The sequence below is a fragment of the Mustela putorius genome, unplaced genomic scaffold (genome assembly GCF_011764305.1).
Source record: "Mustela putorius furo isolate JIRA1106 unplaced genomic scaffold, ASM1176430v1.1 tig00003859_pilon_pilon_pilon, whole genome shotgun sequence".
Lineage (NCBI taxonomy): Eukaryota > Metazoa > Chordata > Mammalia > Carnivora > Mustelidae > Mustela > Mustela putorius.
This window is the reverse complement of record NW_025422011.1, coordinates 12,396,006-12,413,137: the sequence shown is the minus strand read 5'-3', so window position 1 is coordinate 12,413,137 and position 17,132 is coordinate 12,396,006. Positions and strand designations below refer to the sequence as shown.

At 37.7% G+C, this 17,132-nt stretch overlaps 1 protein-coding gene across 3 annotated transcripts in view; it reads left to right on the top strand.

The window, feature by feature from the left end:
* The window catches only part of QSER1 (glutamine and serine rich 1), a 77,301-nt gene that overhangs the window by 17,753 nt on the left and 42,416 nt on the right, over positions 1 to 17,132 (top strand). For all 3 annotated transcript variants that reach the window (XM_045066065.1, XM_045066067.1, XM_045066066.1), the window contains 2 exons: positions 13,648 to 13,760; positions 14,357 to 14,518. In XM_045066065.1, the coding sequence (XP_044922000.1) occupies positions 13,648 to 13,760; positions 14,357 to 14,518 (275 nt within the window). The remainder of the gene's footprint in view (positions 1 to 13,647; positions 13,761 to 14,356; positions 14,519 to 17,132) is intronic.

Below are 17,132 nucleotides of genomic sequence, written 5' to 3'. Positions count from 1 at the left end.
CCGGTCAACCCTGAGACTTAGTTATTTGTTTTATGTATTTTATTTTTTGAGAGAGAAAGAGAATGCTTGGGAGTGGGAGAGAGAATCCCAAGCAAGCTCCACACCCAGCGCAAGCTCATTCCAGGGCTCAATCCCAGGACCCTGAGACCATGACCTGAGCCCACATCAAGAGTCGGATGTCTCACCAACTGAGCCACCCAGGTGCCTGTGGAAGTTTGTGCTTCTTAATCCCCTTCACCTATTTTGCTCCTTCAACAGCTACCAGTCCTCTATGACCTATTTCTGTTTTTTGATTGGTTTGTTTTTAGATGTCACATATAAGTAAAATATGGTATTTGTCTTTCTCTTATTTCACTTACCATAATATCCTCTTGGTCCACCCATGTTGTTGCGAATGGGAAGATATCATTTTTATAACTGAATATTTTGTGTAAATATACATACCACATCTTTTTCCATTTATCTGTGGATGGACATTTAGGTTACTTCCATATCTTGACTTTTGTAAATAATGCTGCAGTAAACACAGGGGTGCATATCTCTTTTAGAATTAGTGTTTTGGTTTTCTTTGGGTAAATACCCAGAAGTAGAATTACTATATTGTATGATATTTCTTGTCATAGATAGCCATTACGAGATTAGACTAGAAACTGTCATTACTAGATTGTATAATATTTTTAATTTCTTGAGGAACCTCCATACCATTTTCCACAGTGGCTATACTATGCATGAGGGTTCCTTTTTTCCACGTCCTTGCCAACATTGGTTATTTCTTATCTTTTTAATCCTAGCCATCTTGACGGTGTGAGGTGACAATCTCATTGTGATTTTGGTATGCATTTCCCTGATGATTAGTGATGTGGAGCATCTTTTCATATGTCTGTTGGCCATTAATATGTCTTTTTTGGGAAAGTGTCTATTCAGGTTCTCTGTTCATTGATTTTTTTTTTTTTTTTTTTTGTGTTAAGTTTATGAGTTCTTTATATATTTTGGGTATTAACCCCTTATAAGATATGCCATTTGCAGATATCTTATAAGTCAGTAAGTTGCCTTTTTGTTTTGTTGATCATTTCCTTTGCTGTGCAAAAGCTTACTAGTTTGACTAGTTTGATACAGTCCCAGTTGTTTATTTTTGCTTTTGTTTCCATTGCCTAAGGAGACAGATCCAGAAAAATATTGCTAAGTCTGATGTCCAGAAGTTTACTGCCTTTGTTTTCTTTCAGGAGTTTTATGGTTTTGTGTCTTAATATTTAGGTCGTTAATATATTTGAGTTTATTTTTATGTATGACCTAAAAAAGTGGTCCAGTTTCATTCTTTTGCATGTAGCTATACAGATGTATTTCTTCTAAAAGAAAAATGTTTCAGGAAAATACTGGAGATGGGAAAGGTTCTGAAAATTTTGTCTTTGTTCAAAGGAAAGGTCAGTAATGCAGGTGATGACAGAAATAAAAAAGGAAAATGATGAAATGGAATTTTGGAATTGTGTCCAACCCAGGCCTTGGTGTCTCTTGTTATGAACATAGCCAAGCATATGCCACATCACCATCACATTTCATTTATTTCCTGACAGAACAACAGACGGAAACTCTTCATAGCCTTGACTTTGGCATCGTTTTTCTTGGGCATCTGTTACAAATGCCAAAGTCTGTCTCTTTTTGTGTGAATAATGCTTGGAACTGATAGACTGATTTTGAATATGCTCTACCACACCACTACCAGGAAATACCATACTAGTCTTCATTTCTTCTTCTTGGTGTAAAGAAAAACACCTGTTTAACCAACTTTAGTGTATCATTTGTATAAATTAGGATTGTTTTGGTAAAGATCATTAAAGCTATATGGAACAGTAAAAACAAATTTACTTATCTCAAGAAATCATACTTGTTTTAACAATAACTTGTTGGTACAAAGTACCAATTGTACTTCCTTTACACTAATTATAAGTTAAGGGCTTTGCTCGAAACATAATTTCGTTCCTTTGGTTCATTTGATTCATTTTAATGAGGGGCTTGGTTTTATAGCTGGGGGCGGGGTTAAGGGAACCAAAAAAGGATAATGAGACTTCAAATGAGTCGTAGCTGTGTGAAGCCACATCCAGGCCCAAGAAGGGGTGGGGTTTACAAGTTATTGGAACCCAGAAGAAGCTATGGTTGTAGAGGGATGAGGCTTGGCTGGAATCATGGTTGTGATGGAGGGATTGGACAAATAATACTTGAGCTCTTCTGCCTTCTGATGTTCTGCAGAACCCACTTCTAGTGGACCTAAAGAGCCCATGTGACACAGGGAATAGCAGTTACTTGTACTCATTTACAGATGAGCAAATGAAGTTTCAGAGAAGCTATGCATTGCCCAAGGTTTCCTTAGAGATAAGCCCTTTGATTCTTCCAGCTCTTTTTTTTTAATTAAGTGCTTTATTGAGATTTAATTTACACACCATAAAATTCTCCTGTATTGTGTACAGTGATTTTTTAGTACATTTACGTCACCACAGTATCCTCACCATCTAATCTTCAAACCTTGTTACCTCAGAAAGAAACCTTGTGCCCATTTATAATCACTCCTCATTCTCACCCTTAGTCCTGGGCATTCATCTGTTTTCTGTCTCTTTAGAGTTGCTTTTTCTGGGCATTTCCTATAAGTGGAATAATAGAATGCCTGTTCTTTTGTGTTTGGATTTTGTGACTAAGCATGATGTTTCAGAGAATCATCCATGTTGTAGCGTGTATCAGTGCTGTAAGTGCTTGTAGCGGAGTAATACTCCTCTGCACAGATGGACTCATTTTGTTTATCCATTCACTAGTTGGTATATATTTGGTTGTTTTCACTTTTTGGCTTTTGCAGATAATGCTGCTGTGAACGTTTGCATAAAAGTATTTGAACATATGTTTCATTTTCCTTGGGCAGATACCTAGTAGTGGAATTGTTGAGTCTTTATGGTAATTCTGTGTTTAACATTTTGAAGAACTGCTAAATTGTTTTCCAAAGTGGCTGCACCATTTTACATTCCCACCAGCAACATCTGAGGGTTCTAGTTTCTCCACATCCTTGTCCACCCCCTCTGCATGCATGTGCATGCTCTCTCTCTCTCCCAAAGAAAAGACAAGACCAGAGCTGAGATCAAGAGTCAGACTCCTAACCGACTGAGCCACTCAGGGGCTGATTATTCTTGTACTTCATGATTTTGTTCTGAATTCTCAGACTATGATTAGCTAAAATAAAGTATTTATAAAATACTTGACATTAGATATGAGTGGGACAGGCGTGCTAGAGTTCCACAGACAAAGTTAATTATATGAACTCCAGGTGATTTATCTCTGTACTCAATTTTGAAAACAGATTTTATGCTGAAGAATACTGTATGATAGATGAGGTAAAAATATTTAACTGGACTCAGAATATAAACTAATACAAAGAACATTACGCTTCATAAATAGGTAAATGCAGGCTCTGCAAGATTATGTTTTACTGAAAGTCTTCTAATGTTGATTGCAGAATCAGAACTGAAATTGGGGCCTCCTAACTTCCGGTCCAGGGTTTTTTTGTTTCACATCTATGAAAAGTTTAAAACCATATTTTTAAAGCTTTAATTAAAGAGAATTTTGTTTTTATTATACCAGCATATCTCTATCTTCAGTGGCCACATTGTTTTAACACAGATAAGACTACTTAAGGTGGCGCCTGGGTGGCTCAGTGGGTTGGGGCCTCTGCCTTCGGCTCGGGTCGTGATCTCAGGGTCCTGGGATCAAGGCCCACATCGGGCTCTCTGCTCAGCAGGGAGCCCACTTCCTCCTCTCTCTCTGCCTGCCTCTCTGCCTACTTGTGATCTGCCTGTCAAATAAATAAATAAAATCTTTAAAAAAAAAAAAAAAAAGACTACTTAAGGTGGGGGTGCCTGGTGGTACAGTCCATTGAGCATCTGACTCTTGGTTTGGCTCAGCTCCTGATCTCAGGGTCCTGGGATCAAGTCCTGTGTTGGGCTCCCTGCCCAGTGCAGACCCTCCACCTCTTCCTCTGCCCCTCCCCACCATATTCTCTCTCTAAAGTAAATAAATAAATCTTTAAAAAATAAATAGGACTACATAAGGCAAAACCATTCATTCATTGCTTAAGTAACTTATTACTTGTATGCAAGTACTGGCTTGTCTCCCTGGGATTTAACATATTTCATGGAACTTTTGCTAATTGATTTTAAAACTTGGAATGTGTTTCTTAACTACCATGGACATAGAGTATGCTACCCAAGGAGTAGATTTGTATGTTATGACTATCAGGATGTAAACCATAAGATAGCTTATTCTCAGTAATCTATTCAAAAACATTTTTTTCTTATGATTATATACCATCACTGCACAAACTAATTTTGGTGAGATTTTTTTGTCTCCGGTTTCTCATTTGCCTTAAAAACTTAATTTTCTTTGCTAAACATATTAGATTAAAATTAAGAAGGGTAGGGGCACATGGTGGCTTAGTCAGTTAAGCATCTGACTCCTGATTTTGGCTTGGGTCATGGTCTCAGGGTCATGAGATGGAGGCCTGCATGTGACTGGACTGGGTGTTGGGAGTGGAGCCTACTTGAGATTCTCTCTCCCTCTACTTCTTCCCTCCTCCTCTCTCTGTCTCTCTCCCCCTCTCAAAAAAAATAAACAAAAATTTAAAATTAAATTAAGAAGCTTAGGGAGAAAATGTTCAGATTTAAGGTAACTGAATAATCTTTTGGTTCATTTTAATTTTTAGGAAAATATCCGTTTTTTAATTTGGCATTTAAGTGACAGCAACTGAAGGAAGATGATACTACCCCCTGCAAAATCCTGATCCTTTTTATCTTCAGTACAGAATCTACGCTACTTTGAGTGTGTGGAGAGGGGATAGAGGATTACAGTTTTATGCTAGGCTGGGAATACGAAGATTAAAACAATTATGACTCTTATCTCTTGGCTCCTTCCTCTTCTCTAGGCCGTTAGCTCCTGTAATTTTTGGAGTATGTTATGGGGGTAGTATAAGTTCTCTGTCCAGGCCTTTGGGGGCTAGGATAGATTATAGCAGGGTAGGTCCTATATTAAATAAATGAATATTTATTCAAAGGAGATCTTACATTGGCCCAAATATGGAAATTTGTTGACCATGTTTTGATTTTTTTTTTTTCCAGGATGATTTTTCTTTTCTTTTTTTTTAAAGTTGGCTTTTGTGGGGCTCTGGCTGGTTGAGTCAACAGAGCATGTGACTCTTGATCTTGAAGTTGGAGTTGTGAATTCAAGCCCCACATTAGGCATAGAGATTACTTTAAAAATCTCAAAAAAATTTTTTTTAAACTTAAAAAATCTGGGGTGTCTAGGTGGCTCAGTTGTTGGGCATCTGCCTTTGGCTCAGGTCATGGTCCTGGCTTCCTGGGATCGAGCCCCGCGTCAGGCTCCCTGCTCAGCGAGAGGCCTGCTTCTCCCTCTCCCACTCCCCCTGCTTGTGTTCCTTTTCTCCCTGTCTGTCTGTCTGTCTCTCTCTCTCTGTCAAATAAATAAATAAATAAGATTTTTTTTTTTAAATAAACTTTAAAAATTTGGCTTTTGTTTAAAAAAATAATGTCATGGCACCTGGCTGGCTCACTTGGAAGAGTGTGTGGATTTGTTTTTTTGGGGGGGGTTTTGGGGGTTTTTTTGTTTGTTTGTTTGTTTTGTTTTTTGTTTTTTAAGATTACTCGTTTTTTAGAGAGAGAGAGTGTGAACATGGATGAGGGAGGAGCAAAGGGAGAGACTCCACAAGCAGACTCCCTGCCAAGGCACAGAGTACACCACTGGGCTCAATCCTGGACCCTGAGGCCATGACTTGAGCCAAAATCAGGACTTGGACACTTAACCAACTGAGCCACTCAGGCACCCAAGCAAGTGACTCTTAATCTTGGGGTTGTGAGTTCTAGGCCCCACATTGGGTATAGAGATTTGTATTTAAAAAACAAATAAACAAACAAAACCCCCCAAAACTATAAAGTAAACTTAAAAAAAATTTTTTTTTAATAATGTCAACAAACCAGTGACTCAGATTTTTATAAGGGTTAAAATTTTCCAGCTTTGGCCATTAGGAACCCTTCCAGTTGGCTTCTCTGTCCCCTTGACATGCCATTGTTGTTTTTATTTATTTATTTTTTACTCCTTGACATGCCCTTGTAAATGTAGGGGTTTTCCCCCATCTGTCTGTCTCCCCCCCAACCCCCGCCCCCAGCACTTCTTACTTTCTGGTACTATAGGATGCTCCAGATTCATTTCTTCTATATTTCCTGCTCCAGTACTAGAATGACCCGTTTCTTCAAGGAGCACTGCTTCCTTTTTCTTGAAGTATGGTGTTAGGAATCCTTATCTGGGAAAGAAGTATGCTCTTGGCATCTGGGGAGTCTTCATTTCAAGGTCTGTCAGCTGACAGAACAGGGAAATATATGTGTGTGGATTGTTTTACTTTTTTTTTTTTTTTTTTTTTTTTTTTTTTTTAATTTGACCGAGATCACAAGTAGAGAGGCAGGCAGAGAGAGAGAGGGAAGCAGGCTCCCTGCTGAGCAGAGAGCCCGATGCAGGACTCGATCCCAGGACCCTGAGATCATGACCTGAGCCAAAGGCAGCGGCTTAACCCACTGAGCCACCCAGGCACCCTGCTTTTTAAATTTTTAAGAAGATTTTATTTGTTTGAGAGAAAGAGCACACAAACAGGGAGAGGCAGACTACCTACTGAGCCCAAAGCCCAACACAGGGCTGGATCACAACCTGAGCCAAACAAAGGCAGATGCTTACCCCACCTGAGCCACACAGGCACCCCTAAAATGTTTTAATATAAAGCATGATGGCTATGATTATTTGAAAAGTAGATAAAATGGTAGGAATATATATATTTTTTTCAAGATTTTATTTATTTATTTGACAGATGGAGATCACAAGTAGGCAGAGAAGCAAGCAGAGAGAGAGGAGGAAGCAGGCTTCCTGCTGAGCAGAGAGCCCGATAGGAATATTTAAAAAAATTTTTTTTAAAAGCAACATCTGGATATTTGTTTTTTTATTGAAGAATTTCAAATTATATTCAAAATGAGTAGCAAAATAATAAAATTAGACTCCTGTACAACACTATGTGCAACAATTAATTCAAAATGGGATTGTCTGGGCGGCTTAGTCGGTTCAGGTGTCCCAACTGTTTATTTCGCTCAGGTCATGATCTCGGGGTCCTGGAGCCCTCCATTGGGCTTCCTATTCGGCAGGGATCTGCTTGAGGATTTTCTCCTCCTGTTCCTTGCATGTTCTCTCTCTCAATAATTTTTTTTTTTAAGATTGTATTTATTTGACAGAGAGTATACAAGCAGGGAGTGGCAGGCAGAGGGAGAGGAGAAGCAGGCTCCCCGCTGAGCAGGAAGGCTGGTGGGGGACTCGATAGCAGGACCTTGGGATCCTGATCTGAGCCAAAGATAGATTCTCAACCAACTAAACAACCCAGGCACCCCCTCAAACAAATAAATATTTAAGAAAAAAAAAAAAAAGATGTTCAACATCATTAGGTAAATGCAAATCAAAGCCAAAATGAGGTACCATTTCATACTTACTAGGATGGCTATTTATAATGAAAACACAGGCTGTAAGAAGTATGAAACCCTTAACCATTGCTTGTGGGAATGTAAAATGGTACAGTCATTTTATTGACCATTCTTCAAAATATTGAACAAGTTTGAGTTGTCGTATGATAAAGAATTACACTCCTAGGTATCTACCCAAGAGAAAACATACATCCACAGAAAAACTTGTTCATTTATGTTCTAGCGACATAATTCGTAATAGCCGAACAGTGGAAGCAACCCAAATGTCCATCAACTTATAAGTGGCTAAACAAAATGTATGTACATAATTCGTAATAGCCGAACAGTGGAAGCAACCCAAATGTCCATCAACTTATAAGTGGCTAAACAAAATGTATGTATATCTATACAGTGGGATATGGTACAGCCATAAGATGGAATGAAGTACTGTTATATCCATTTTGTAACATGGATGAACCTTGCAAATGTTAAACTAAGTGAACAAAGTCACAAAAGGCCCACATAATATGATTGTATTTTTTTTTTAAGATTTTATTTATTTATTTGACAGAGAGAGATCACAAGTAGGCAGAGACGCAGGCAGAGAGAGAGAGAGAGAGGAGGAAGCAGGCTCCCCGCCGAGCAGAGAGCCCGATGCGGGACTCGATCCCAGGACCCTGAGATCATGACCTGAGCCGAAGGCAGCGGCTTAACCCACTGAGCCACCCAGGCGCCCATATGATTGTATTTTTGTGAAATGTTTTGAGTCAGCGAATACAGAGACAGAAAGTAGATTAGTGATTGCCTGGGGTTGGATGGAGGGGGCTATGCAGAGTGATATTAATGGGTACAGGTTTATTTTTGAGGCAGTGAGAATGTTCTAAAATTAAGTTATGGTTCTGGTTGCATAACTCTGACTATTCTAAAAATGCACTGATCTGTACACTTTAAAAGGATGACCTTTAAGGTATGTGAATTATATATCGATAAAGCTGTAATTTAAAAAAAAACATTTAGAACAAAATAAGAAAAATGAGAAACTTAGGGATAAATTTAACAAAATACTAGCAAGAATAATGCACTAAACTTTACAAAAGACTGCTGAGAGAAATTAAAGACCTAAATAAATAAACATACTCATGGATTAGAACACTCATTACTTTAAAAGTGGTAGTTTTCCCTAAATTGATGTATAGATTCAGTGCAATGTTTTTTGTAGAAATTGACAAGCTGTCTGTAAAATTTGTATGAGAATACCTGGCATAGCCAAAATAATTTTGAAGAACAAAATTGAAAGTTTTGTACAACCTGAATGAGTCATTTATCAGGCTGTGTGTTACTGGCCTAAGAACAGACATATTAATGTAGCCAAGTAGTTAAGAGAACCACAAATATATGGCTAGTTGATTTTTTTAAAAGATGCCACAGCAATTTTATAGGTAAAAAAAATGTTTTTTTCAAAATATAGTACTGGGACAATTGCATACCCAAATTTTTAAAAATGAATCCCAAGCCTTACCAGCCACCATATACAAAAAATTAATTCCAAATGAATCATAGACCTAAATGGAAAAAGTAATACTCTAAAACTTCCAGAAAGAATCGGAAGAGAAAAATCTTTGAGCTATTAGAGTAGGCAAAGATCTCTCACCAACAACAGCAAAAATACAATTCATAGGGATGCCTGGCTGGCTCAGTCAGTCGAGCATGCGACTTTTGACCTTGGAGTTGTAAGTTGGAGTCCCAGGTTAAGTGTAGAGGTTACTTAAAAATAAAATCTTTTTTAAAAAATGGTTCTGTTCTTCTAACTACATTTTTTAAAAAGATTTTATTTATTTATTTAACAGACAGAGATCACATGTAGGCAGAGAGAGAGGAAGGGAAGCAGACTCCCCACTGAGCAGAGAGCCCAATGCAGGGCTCAATCCCAGGACCCTGAGGTCATGACCTGAGCCAAAGGCAGAGGCCTTAACCCACTGAGCCACCCAGGTGCCCCTAACCATATTGTTATAAGGATAAAAGCCACAGAGTGGGAGAAAATATTTGCAAAACATACATTTCACACAGATTTGATTCTAGAATATATAGGCAAAACCTAAAACTCAATAATAAGGAAACTAAAAACCCCCTCTCCCCCAATAGGCAAAAGATTTGAGTATTTCACCAAAGAAGATTTCTGCATGGTAGATAAGCAAATGATGCGGCATTGTTATTATGGAAATCCAGATTAAAACCACAGTGAAGGAGGCACCTGGGGGGCACAGTCAGTTGAGCAGCTGACTCTTGGTTTTGGCTCAGGTCATGATCTCAGGATTGTGAGATTGAGCCATGGAGCCCTGCACTCAGCATGGAATCTGCCTAGGATTCTCTCTCTCTCTCTGCCCCTCCCCCCCTCAAATAAATGTTGGAAAAAAACACGACGAGATACCACTGCACACTAATTAGAGTGGTTAAAATTTTTAAAAAGGAAAGAAAGAACTTAAAAATTGGGAATACTTAGTGCCAGTGAGGGTGCATTCACTAGACCACATATGCATTACTGGGTGAGTGCAAAAGGGATAGCCACTTTGGAAAATAGGCAGTTTCTCTAAAGTTCAACATTACCAAGTAACTCAGCTATCCCCCCCCCAATATATTTAATCAAATGAAATGAAACCTTGTGTTCACACAGAAACTTACGCACAAGTTTATGGCACCTTTATTCATAATTGCTAAAAAAACAGGAAAGAACCCAAAGATCCTTAAACTGTTAATGGATTTAATACAAGCACTAACCTCTGATGCGTCCATATAACAGAATGCTGCTCAGCTATAAAATGTAATGAATTACTGATATAAATAAAAAATGGATGAATCTCAGACAGTAAGCTAATTGAAAGTAGCCAGACACAAAAGGCTACATATTAAATGATTATATTCATTTGACATTTTGGAAAAGGCAAAACTGTAAGGACAGAGAATAGATCCTTGGGAGATGGTAGGAAGAGTTCACTACCGAGGGGCATGGGTGGAATCTTTTATAATGATGGGACTGTTCTCTCCCTTCGTTTTTGCATTGTTTATGTACTTGGCCAAACTAGAGACAGTGAATTTTATTGTATACAAATTATGCCTTAATTTTTGAAATTTAAAAAATGAATCTTGGGGTGCCTACGTGGCTCAGTGGGTTAAATCCTCTGCCTTCAGCTCAGGTCATGATCCCAGGGTCCTGGGATCGAGCCCCACATCAGGCTCTCTGCTCAGCTGGGAGCCTGCTTCCTTCTCTCTCTGCCTACTTGTGATCTCTGTCAAATAAATAAAATCTTTTTAAAAAATAAATAAATAAAGTACTGACTTTATAGGAAAAATATAATCAGGTTGATCAAAAATTAAAACCTTGTTAGTCAAACTCAGAAGCAGAGAATGGAATGGTGGTCCAGAGGCTAGGGGAAGGGGGAGATGGGGAGTTGCTCAAAGGATACAAAGTTTCAGTTATTTAACATGAATAAGCTCTAGAGATCAGCTGTAGGACATCTTGCCTGTGACACAGTAATGTATCCCATGCTTTGTTAAGTGGGGAGATCTCATCTTAAATGCTCTTACCACAATAAAAACTTTTTTTTTTAAGATTTTATTTATTTATTTGACAGAGAGATCACAAGTAGGCAGAGAGTCAGGCAGAGAGAGGGGGGAAAGCAGGCTCTCTGCTCAGCAGGGATGCTGAGGCAGTTGCGGGGCTTGATTCCAGGACCCCAAGACCACGACCTGAGACGAAGGCAGTGGCTCAGTCCACTGAGCCACCCAGGCGCCCCCAAAGCTTTTTATTTTTGATGATGAAAGCTTTTTATTTAAAGACACTAAAAAACAAAAAAGCAATCCACTAGATTGGAAGGAAACATTCACAGTACATATATCTGACAAAAAATATGGATCCAAAATATAAGAAAAACTCTTACAATCCAATAGAAGAGCTAACTAAACCTGCTTTTTTTAAAGGCCAAAAATTGGCAAACTTCACCAGAGGAACTGAAAGAACAGCCTGTTGGCAGATAAAAACATGTAAATTAAACCACAATGAGATACCACTATATCTACCTAGAATCACTAAAATTAAAGACTGTTGGGGCACCTGGGTGGCGCAGTTGGTTAAGTGGCTGACTGTTAGTGTTGGCTCACATCGTGATCTCAGGGTCGTGGGATTGAACCCTGTGTCAGGCTCCACACTGAGCGCAGAGTCAGCTTGAGATTCTCCCCCCTCTGCCCTCCTACTCAGTATCTCTTTCTCTCTCTCTTTCAAATAAATGAATAAATCTTTTTTAAAAAGGAAGACTGAAAACATGTCACAAGACGGATGTAAAGCAAAAATGAAATGTTGATCCATTATTGATGGTAATGTAAAATGGTACATGCACCTATTTTATGACCCTGTAATTCCACTCCTAGATATTTAACTTAAGAGAAATGAAAACATACGTCCATGGAAGACTTGGATATAAATGTTCCTAGCAGGGAATATAGTCAATAATACTGTAATAACATTGTATGGTGACAGAAGGTAACTACATGTGTCATGGTAGGCATTTCATAATGTGTATAATTGTTGAAACTTTGTGTTGTATACTTGAAACTAATATTGTATGTCAACTCTATGTCAGTTTTCAAGTCTACAGTGGTATAATTATGAAGTGTAAGATCTATGCATTTTTTTAAAAATATGAAAATTTAAGTGTATGTAGCATGTATATGAGAGGGAGAAAAGGGAGAAAGCTCATTCTTATTTTATAGAAGAAGAATACCTTTTAAATATTAAAAGAATGATGTAATTAGAAAGCTACCATTTCCAGTCTCCAGTGTGATAATTAGTAGATGATGTCTGAAACCTTTAGCTGTTGGGCACAAGATATTTACAGTCTTAAATTATACCTCACAATTGCATTTCAAAGGATAAAGAATAACAACATGGAGCGATCTGACAGATGTGCCTTATCCCCTTCAAGTTTATCATCACCAGTCATGACACAGACAGACAGATGTGTGCATCCTCACATGGTGCAGTGAGAAGTATAAAATCTCACTCGTGTACTTCTAATGAGGAATCAGTCAGACAGACCCAGAATTTGGTATAGCCTACATCCAGCTAACTTGGATTCCTCAATAACAACAACTCTGTGCCATGAAATCAAGACAAAAGGGACCTGGGAATAGAGGCACTGTTCTCAATTTAGAGACATAACCAAGTGCAGTTCTTGAATTTTTATTGGATTCCGCATAGAAGGAGCTTCAAAATCCCACACATTTTGGCAACAATTGGGAAATTGGAATATGACCTCATGTCTATTAATGATTATTGGCTATATAGAAGAATGCTTAATTCCTAGGAAATATAGCTGAAGTATTTATGGATGCAATGTCATGTCTGCAAGTTATTTTCAAGCGTTTAATAAAAAAGAAGTGTGTGTTTATATCTGTTTATAAAGAAAAATAAAACACAGGTAACACAATGTTAATTAAGATTATTGAGTCTTAAGTAATGGACGTAAGACTATTTCAGTTTTTCTCTGGGTTTAAAATATTCAAAGTAAATATCAAGGGCAGAAAAAATATCTTGTTTTAAATTACTCTCAAAATGTCCAACTTTGAATTTTCTAGGTGAGTTATTTTAATTATCAATTAATTCAAGTAATCTGATACTCCATAGAATGTTAGAATTAGAGGGACTTAGAGATTATCTTGTCTAGTCCTTCATTCACACAGATAAGAAATTTAGTCTGTCATTAATTAAATCTCTTACTAAAATCACACCGGAAGCTCGTGGTAGAGCTCCAATGATGAACTCAGCTATCCTATTTTCCACGATAACTGCTCTTCACACTATACCCTGTCACTGCTCTCCCAGTTAAAGGAAGTAAAGTTGAATTGAGGAAAATACTAGCATCATTTCTCTTCCTAGTATATGTCAATGTATTTTCCTCATTTTGACAGCGTTGTCAGACTCTATTTGCTCTATTGATGTGTAGGTCAGGTATTTAGTCAAAGTCTTCCGCTACCTTTGATAATTGCTCTCCTAGAGATATTTTGATACTGTTGTTCGAGCTCTGTGTTTTCAGTCACATTTTTTGTTATCCTTTAGTTTAAGCTATGAAGAAGGACATCCCTCACACTCTGAAGCAGATCTCCTTCAGAGACAGACTTTTGCGGCCCCTCACCAGCTTCCTGGATATGCTACCACACCTCAGCCAACTGGTAAAAATGCTCTCATAAAATGAATCTGGCTACATTTAGTGATTAAGAAGAAAAGTCAGTTTTCACACAGTGGGTTAGGAATGTGAGCAGGACATAACGGAGCCATAAGAAAAGTGAAAATGAAAATGAAATCAAAAGCTTTGTCTTTGGGGCACCGGGGTGGCTCAGTGGGTGAAAGCCTCTGCCTTCGGCTCCGGTCATGATCCTAGGGTCCTGAGATCGAGCCCCACATCGGAGCTGTCTGCTCAGCAGGGAGCCTGCTTCCTCCTCTCTCTCTCTCTCTGCCTGCCTCTCTGCCTACTTGTGATCTCTATCTATCAAATAAATTAATAAAATCTTTAAAAAAAAAAAAAGCTTTGTCTTTTACTGATAGAGAGTATCTATATAATTGGTGGGGAGATCTTTTTTTATAGATCTCTGTGGATTTTAAATTATGACTGTACTTGGTCAAACTAGTATCTGTTTGCTATTTCAAAACAGTTTAGGGTTAAGGAGCTTTTGGCCTCAGATTTCTGCGATTCTTTTTAAAATAAGAAATAATCATTTGATATTAATATATATTTTTACTTGATGATATATTTTATCTTCAAATGTAGGTCTTTCTGGAATATTTGATACTAGTGTGAACAGCGCCAGCACTAACACTAAAGAATCTTCAGTGATGAATTTTCTCTCTGCTGTTGAGTCCCGAACTGCTCAGGCTGCTTCTTCAGGAACTACTCTTTTACCACAATTCAGGGCTCCATCCTGGCAGACAGGTAATTCTTTGTTTTCAGAATTTTTAAATCCAGAAGAAATACTCATAAAAATACACTTCTTATGACCTTGTCACTGTATAGTAACTGAGAAGTGAACTTTAAAACCTAGAATTGGGGGGCGCCTGGGTGGCTCAGTGGGTTAAGCCGCTGCCTTCGGCTCAGGTCATGATCTCAGGGTCCTGGGATCGAGTCCCGCATCGGGCTCTCTGCTCAGCGGGAAGCCTGCTTCCTCCTCTCTCTCTCTCTCTGCCTGCCTCTCTGCCTACTTGTGATCTCTGTCTGTCAAATAAATAAAATCTTTAAAAAAAAAAAAAATAAAAAAAAAAAAAAAAAAATAAAACCTAGAATTTATCAGTTTTACATTGGACAGAATTCCAGTTTATCACTCTGATGAAAACTAAAAAGTTGAAGAAGGTAATAATTAAATATAAACCCTAGATATGAAGTTCTTATCTGGTCATTTAAGTGGTTACTTGACTACTTAATAGAAGCAAGCACTCAGTTTCTTTCATTTTTCCATTTCAGCTCTATTGAGGTCTAATTGACAGAAAATTGTAAGATGTTTAAAGTGTGCATTGTGGTGATTTGCTATGCATTACATTGTCAAAGAAATCCGCATCCATCTGGTGAATTAACACAACAATCACCTCACATATTCATCTTTTTTGGTTTTTTGGCGAACAAATTCATTTATCTTTGTGACTTCAGGCTGAGTAGGAAAAATAGTAAAAAACAATCTTGGGAATGATTTCATTAGAGTTACATAAAGTTATCCAGAACTGAATGGATAATGTCACTATTTAGTAAAGGCCATTATAGGCTGATATTATTGTATTTTCCCTATTTATATATACATTCCATTTTTCAACTATTTCTCTGCCAAAATTATTTGTTTTTTTTTTTTACTTTTTTCAAAGAATGAGAAATATCATAGCATATTTGAGGAGCTGTTTTAAAGTTTTAGTAATAGGTGCTCGCTTCGGCAGCACATATACTAAAGTTTTAGTGATAGGAAATAATACTTTATCATTGTTATAAATTCCATTAATAGAGCTTTTTGGTATGCTTTAGCAATGTTTTTTCCTGCTTCCAAGGAGATCATTAATGTTTTAGTGTGACATAAAAGAGAATATTATAAAACAAAGTAGTTTCATTTTTTGCTTCCTGGAATAATTGCAAATTTATATATTTAGTTAGATTTCCTACTCCAATTTCTATGATAAAATTATTTTATTTTATTTCATTTCATTTCATTTTAAAGATTTTATTTATTTGACATACCGAGATCACAAGCAGGCAGAGAGGCAGGCAGAGAGAAGAGGAAGCAGGCTCCCCGCTGAGCAGAGATCCCAATGCAGGGCTTGATCCCAGGATCCTGAGAGCACAACCTGAGCTGAAGGCAGAGGCTTTAACCCACTGAGCCACCCGGGCGCCCTGATAATATCATTTTAAACATATATTTTAAATGTTATTCATTCTTTGAAGCTTAACTCTATTATTTTCTGTCTTCATAGTACTAATACTTTTTTGACATTTAATGGGAAGAAGTGAGAGAAGAAGGTTTTTGAAAGGGTCAGAGAATCTTTTTTTCCCTATTTTTCTAAATAAAAAGATTTTAATGACAGTTCACTAAAAAAACATGTAAACAATAAAAAGGCCTACGAAAGGGAAGGTGATAGTTCCTTATAATCGTTCCACTTTTGTAGAGAAGAGTTAGCAGTTGGTATTTACTCTTCTTTGGTATCTTTATGTATTAAAATGTACATATCCACTTAATCAGTATTTGTAGCAATAGTATTAATCAGTTATGCCCATAATTATTTGATCATTCTTGTGCTGATGGACATATGGGTTTCTTTTTTTTTTTTTTTTTTTTTAAGATTTTATTTATTTATTTGACAGAGAGAGATCACAAGTAGGCAGAGAGGGAGGCAGAGAGAGAGAGAGGAGGAAGCAGGCTCCCTGCCGAGCAGAGAGCCCGATGTGGAACTTGATCCCAGGACCCTGAGATCATGACCTGAGCCGAAGGCAGCGGCTTAACCCACTGAGCCACCCAGGCGCCCGATATATGGGTTTCTACATATTAGCACACACAATAACTATAAAGAGTATTTGTGTGTACAAATACCTTTGTGTCCACTTATTTCCACAGAATAAATTTCTAGAGGTAGAACTTTTAGATCGTAAGGGTAAATGTTAACTTTTGCTACATGTGGCTAAAATGCTTTCCTGAAATGTTACTAAATCTCTTCTTGACAAAACTAATTTCTCATCAGCCTTTTATGATAAGCGTACATCTATTATCATTGGAATTTGTTCCTAGGAAGTCAAAACTTGAAATCCAAGATATTTTTAAGTGTGTGTGTGTGTATGTATGTGTGTGTGTATTTAAGAGTTTTGTTTATTAGAGAGAGAGTGCATGGAGTGAGGGGGTAGGCAGAGAAAGCAGGCAAGAGAGAATATCCAGCAGACTTACTTCTGATCAAGGAGCCTGTCGCAAGGCTCAGTTCCACGACCCTGAGATCACAACCTGAGCCAAAATCAAGTTGGACGCCTAACCAACTGAGCCACCCGGGGCCCCCAAAATGTATATATTTTGATAAAAGAAACTTCA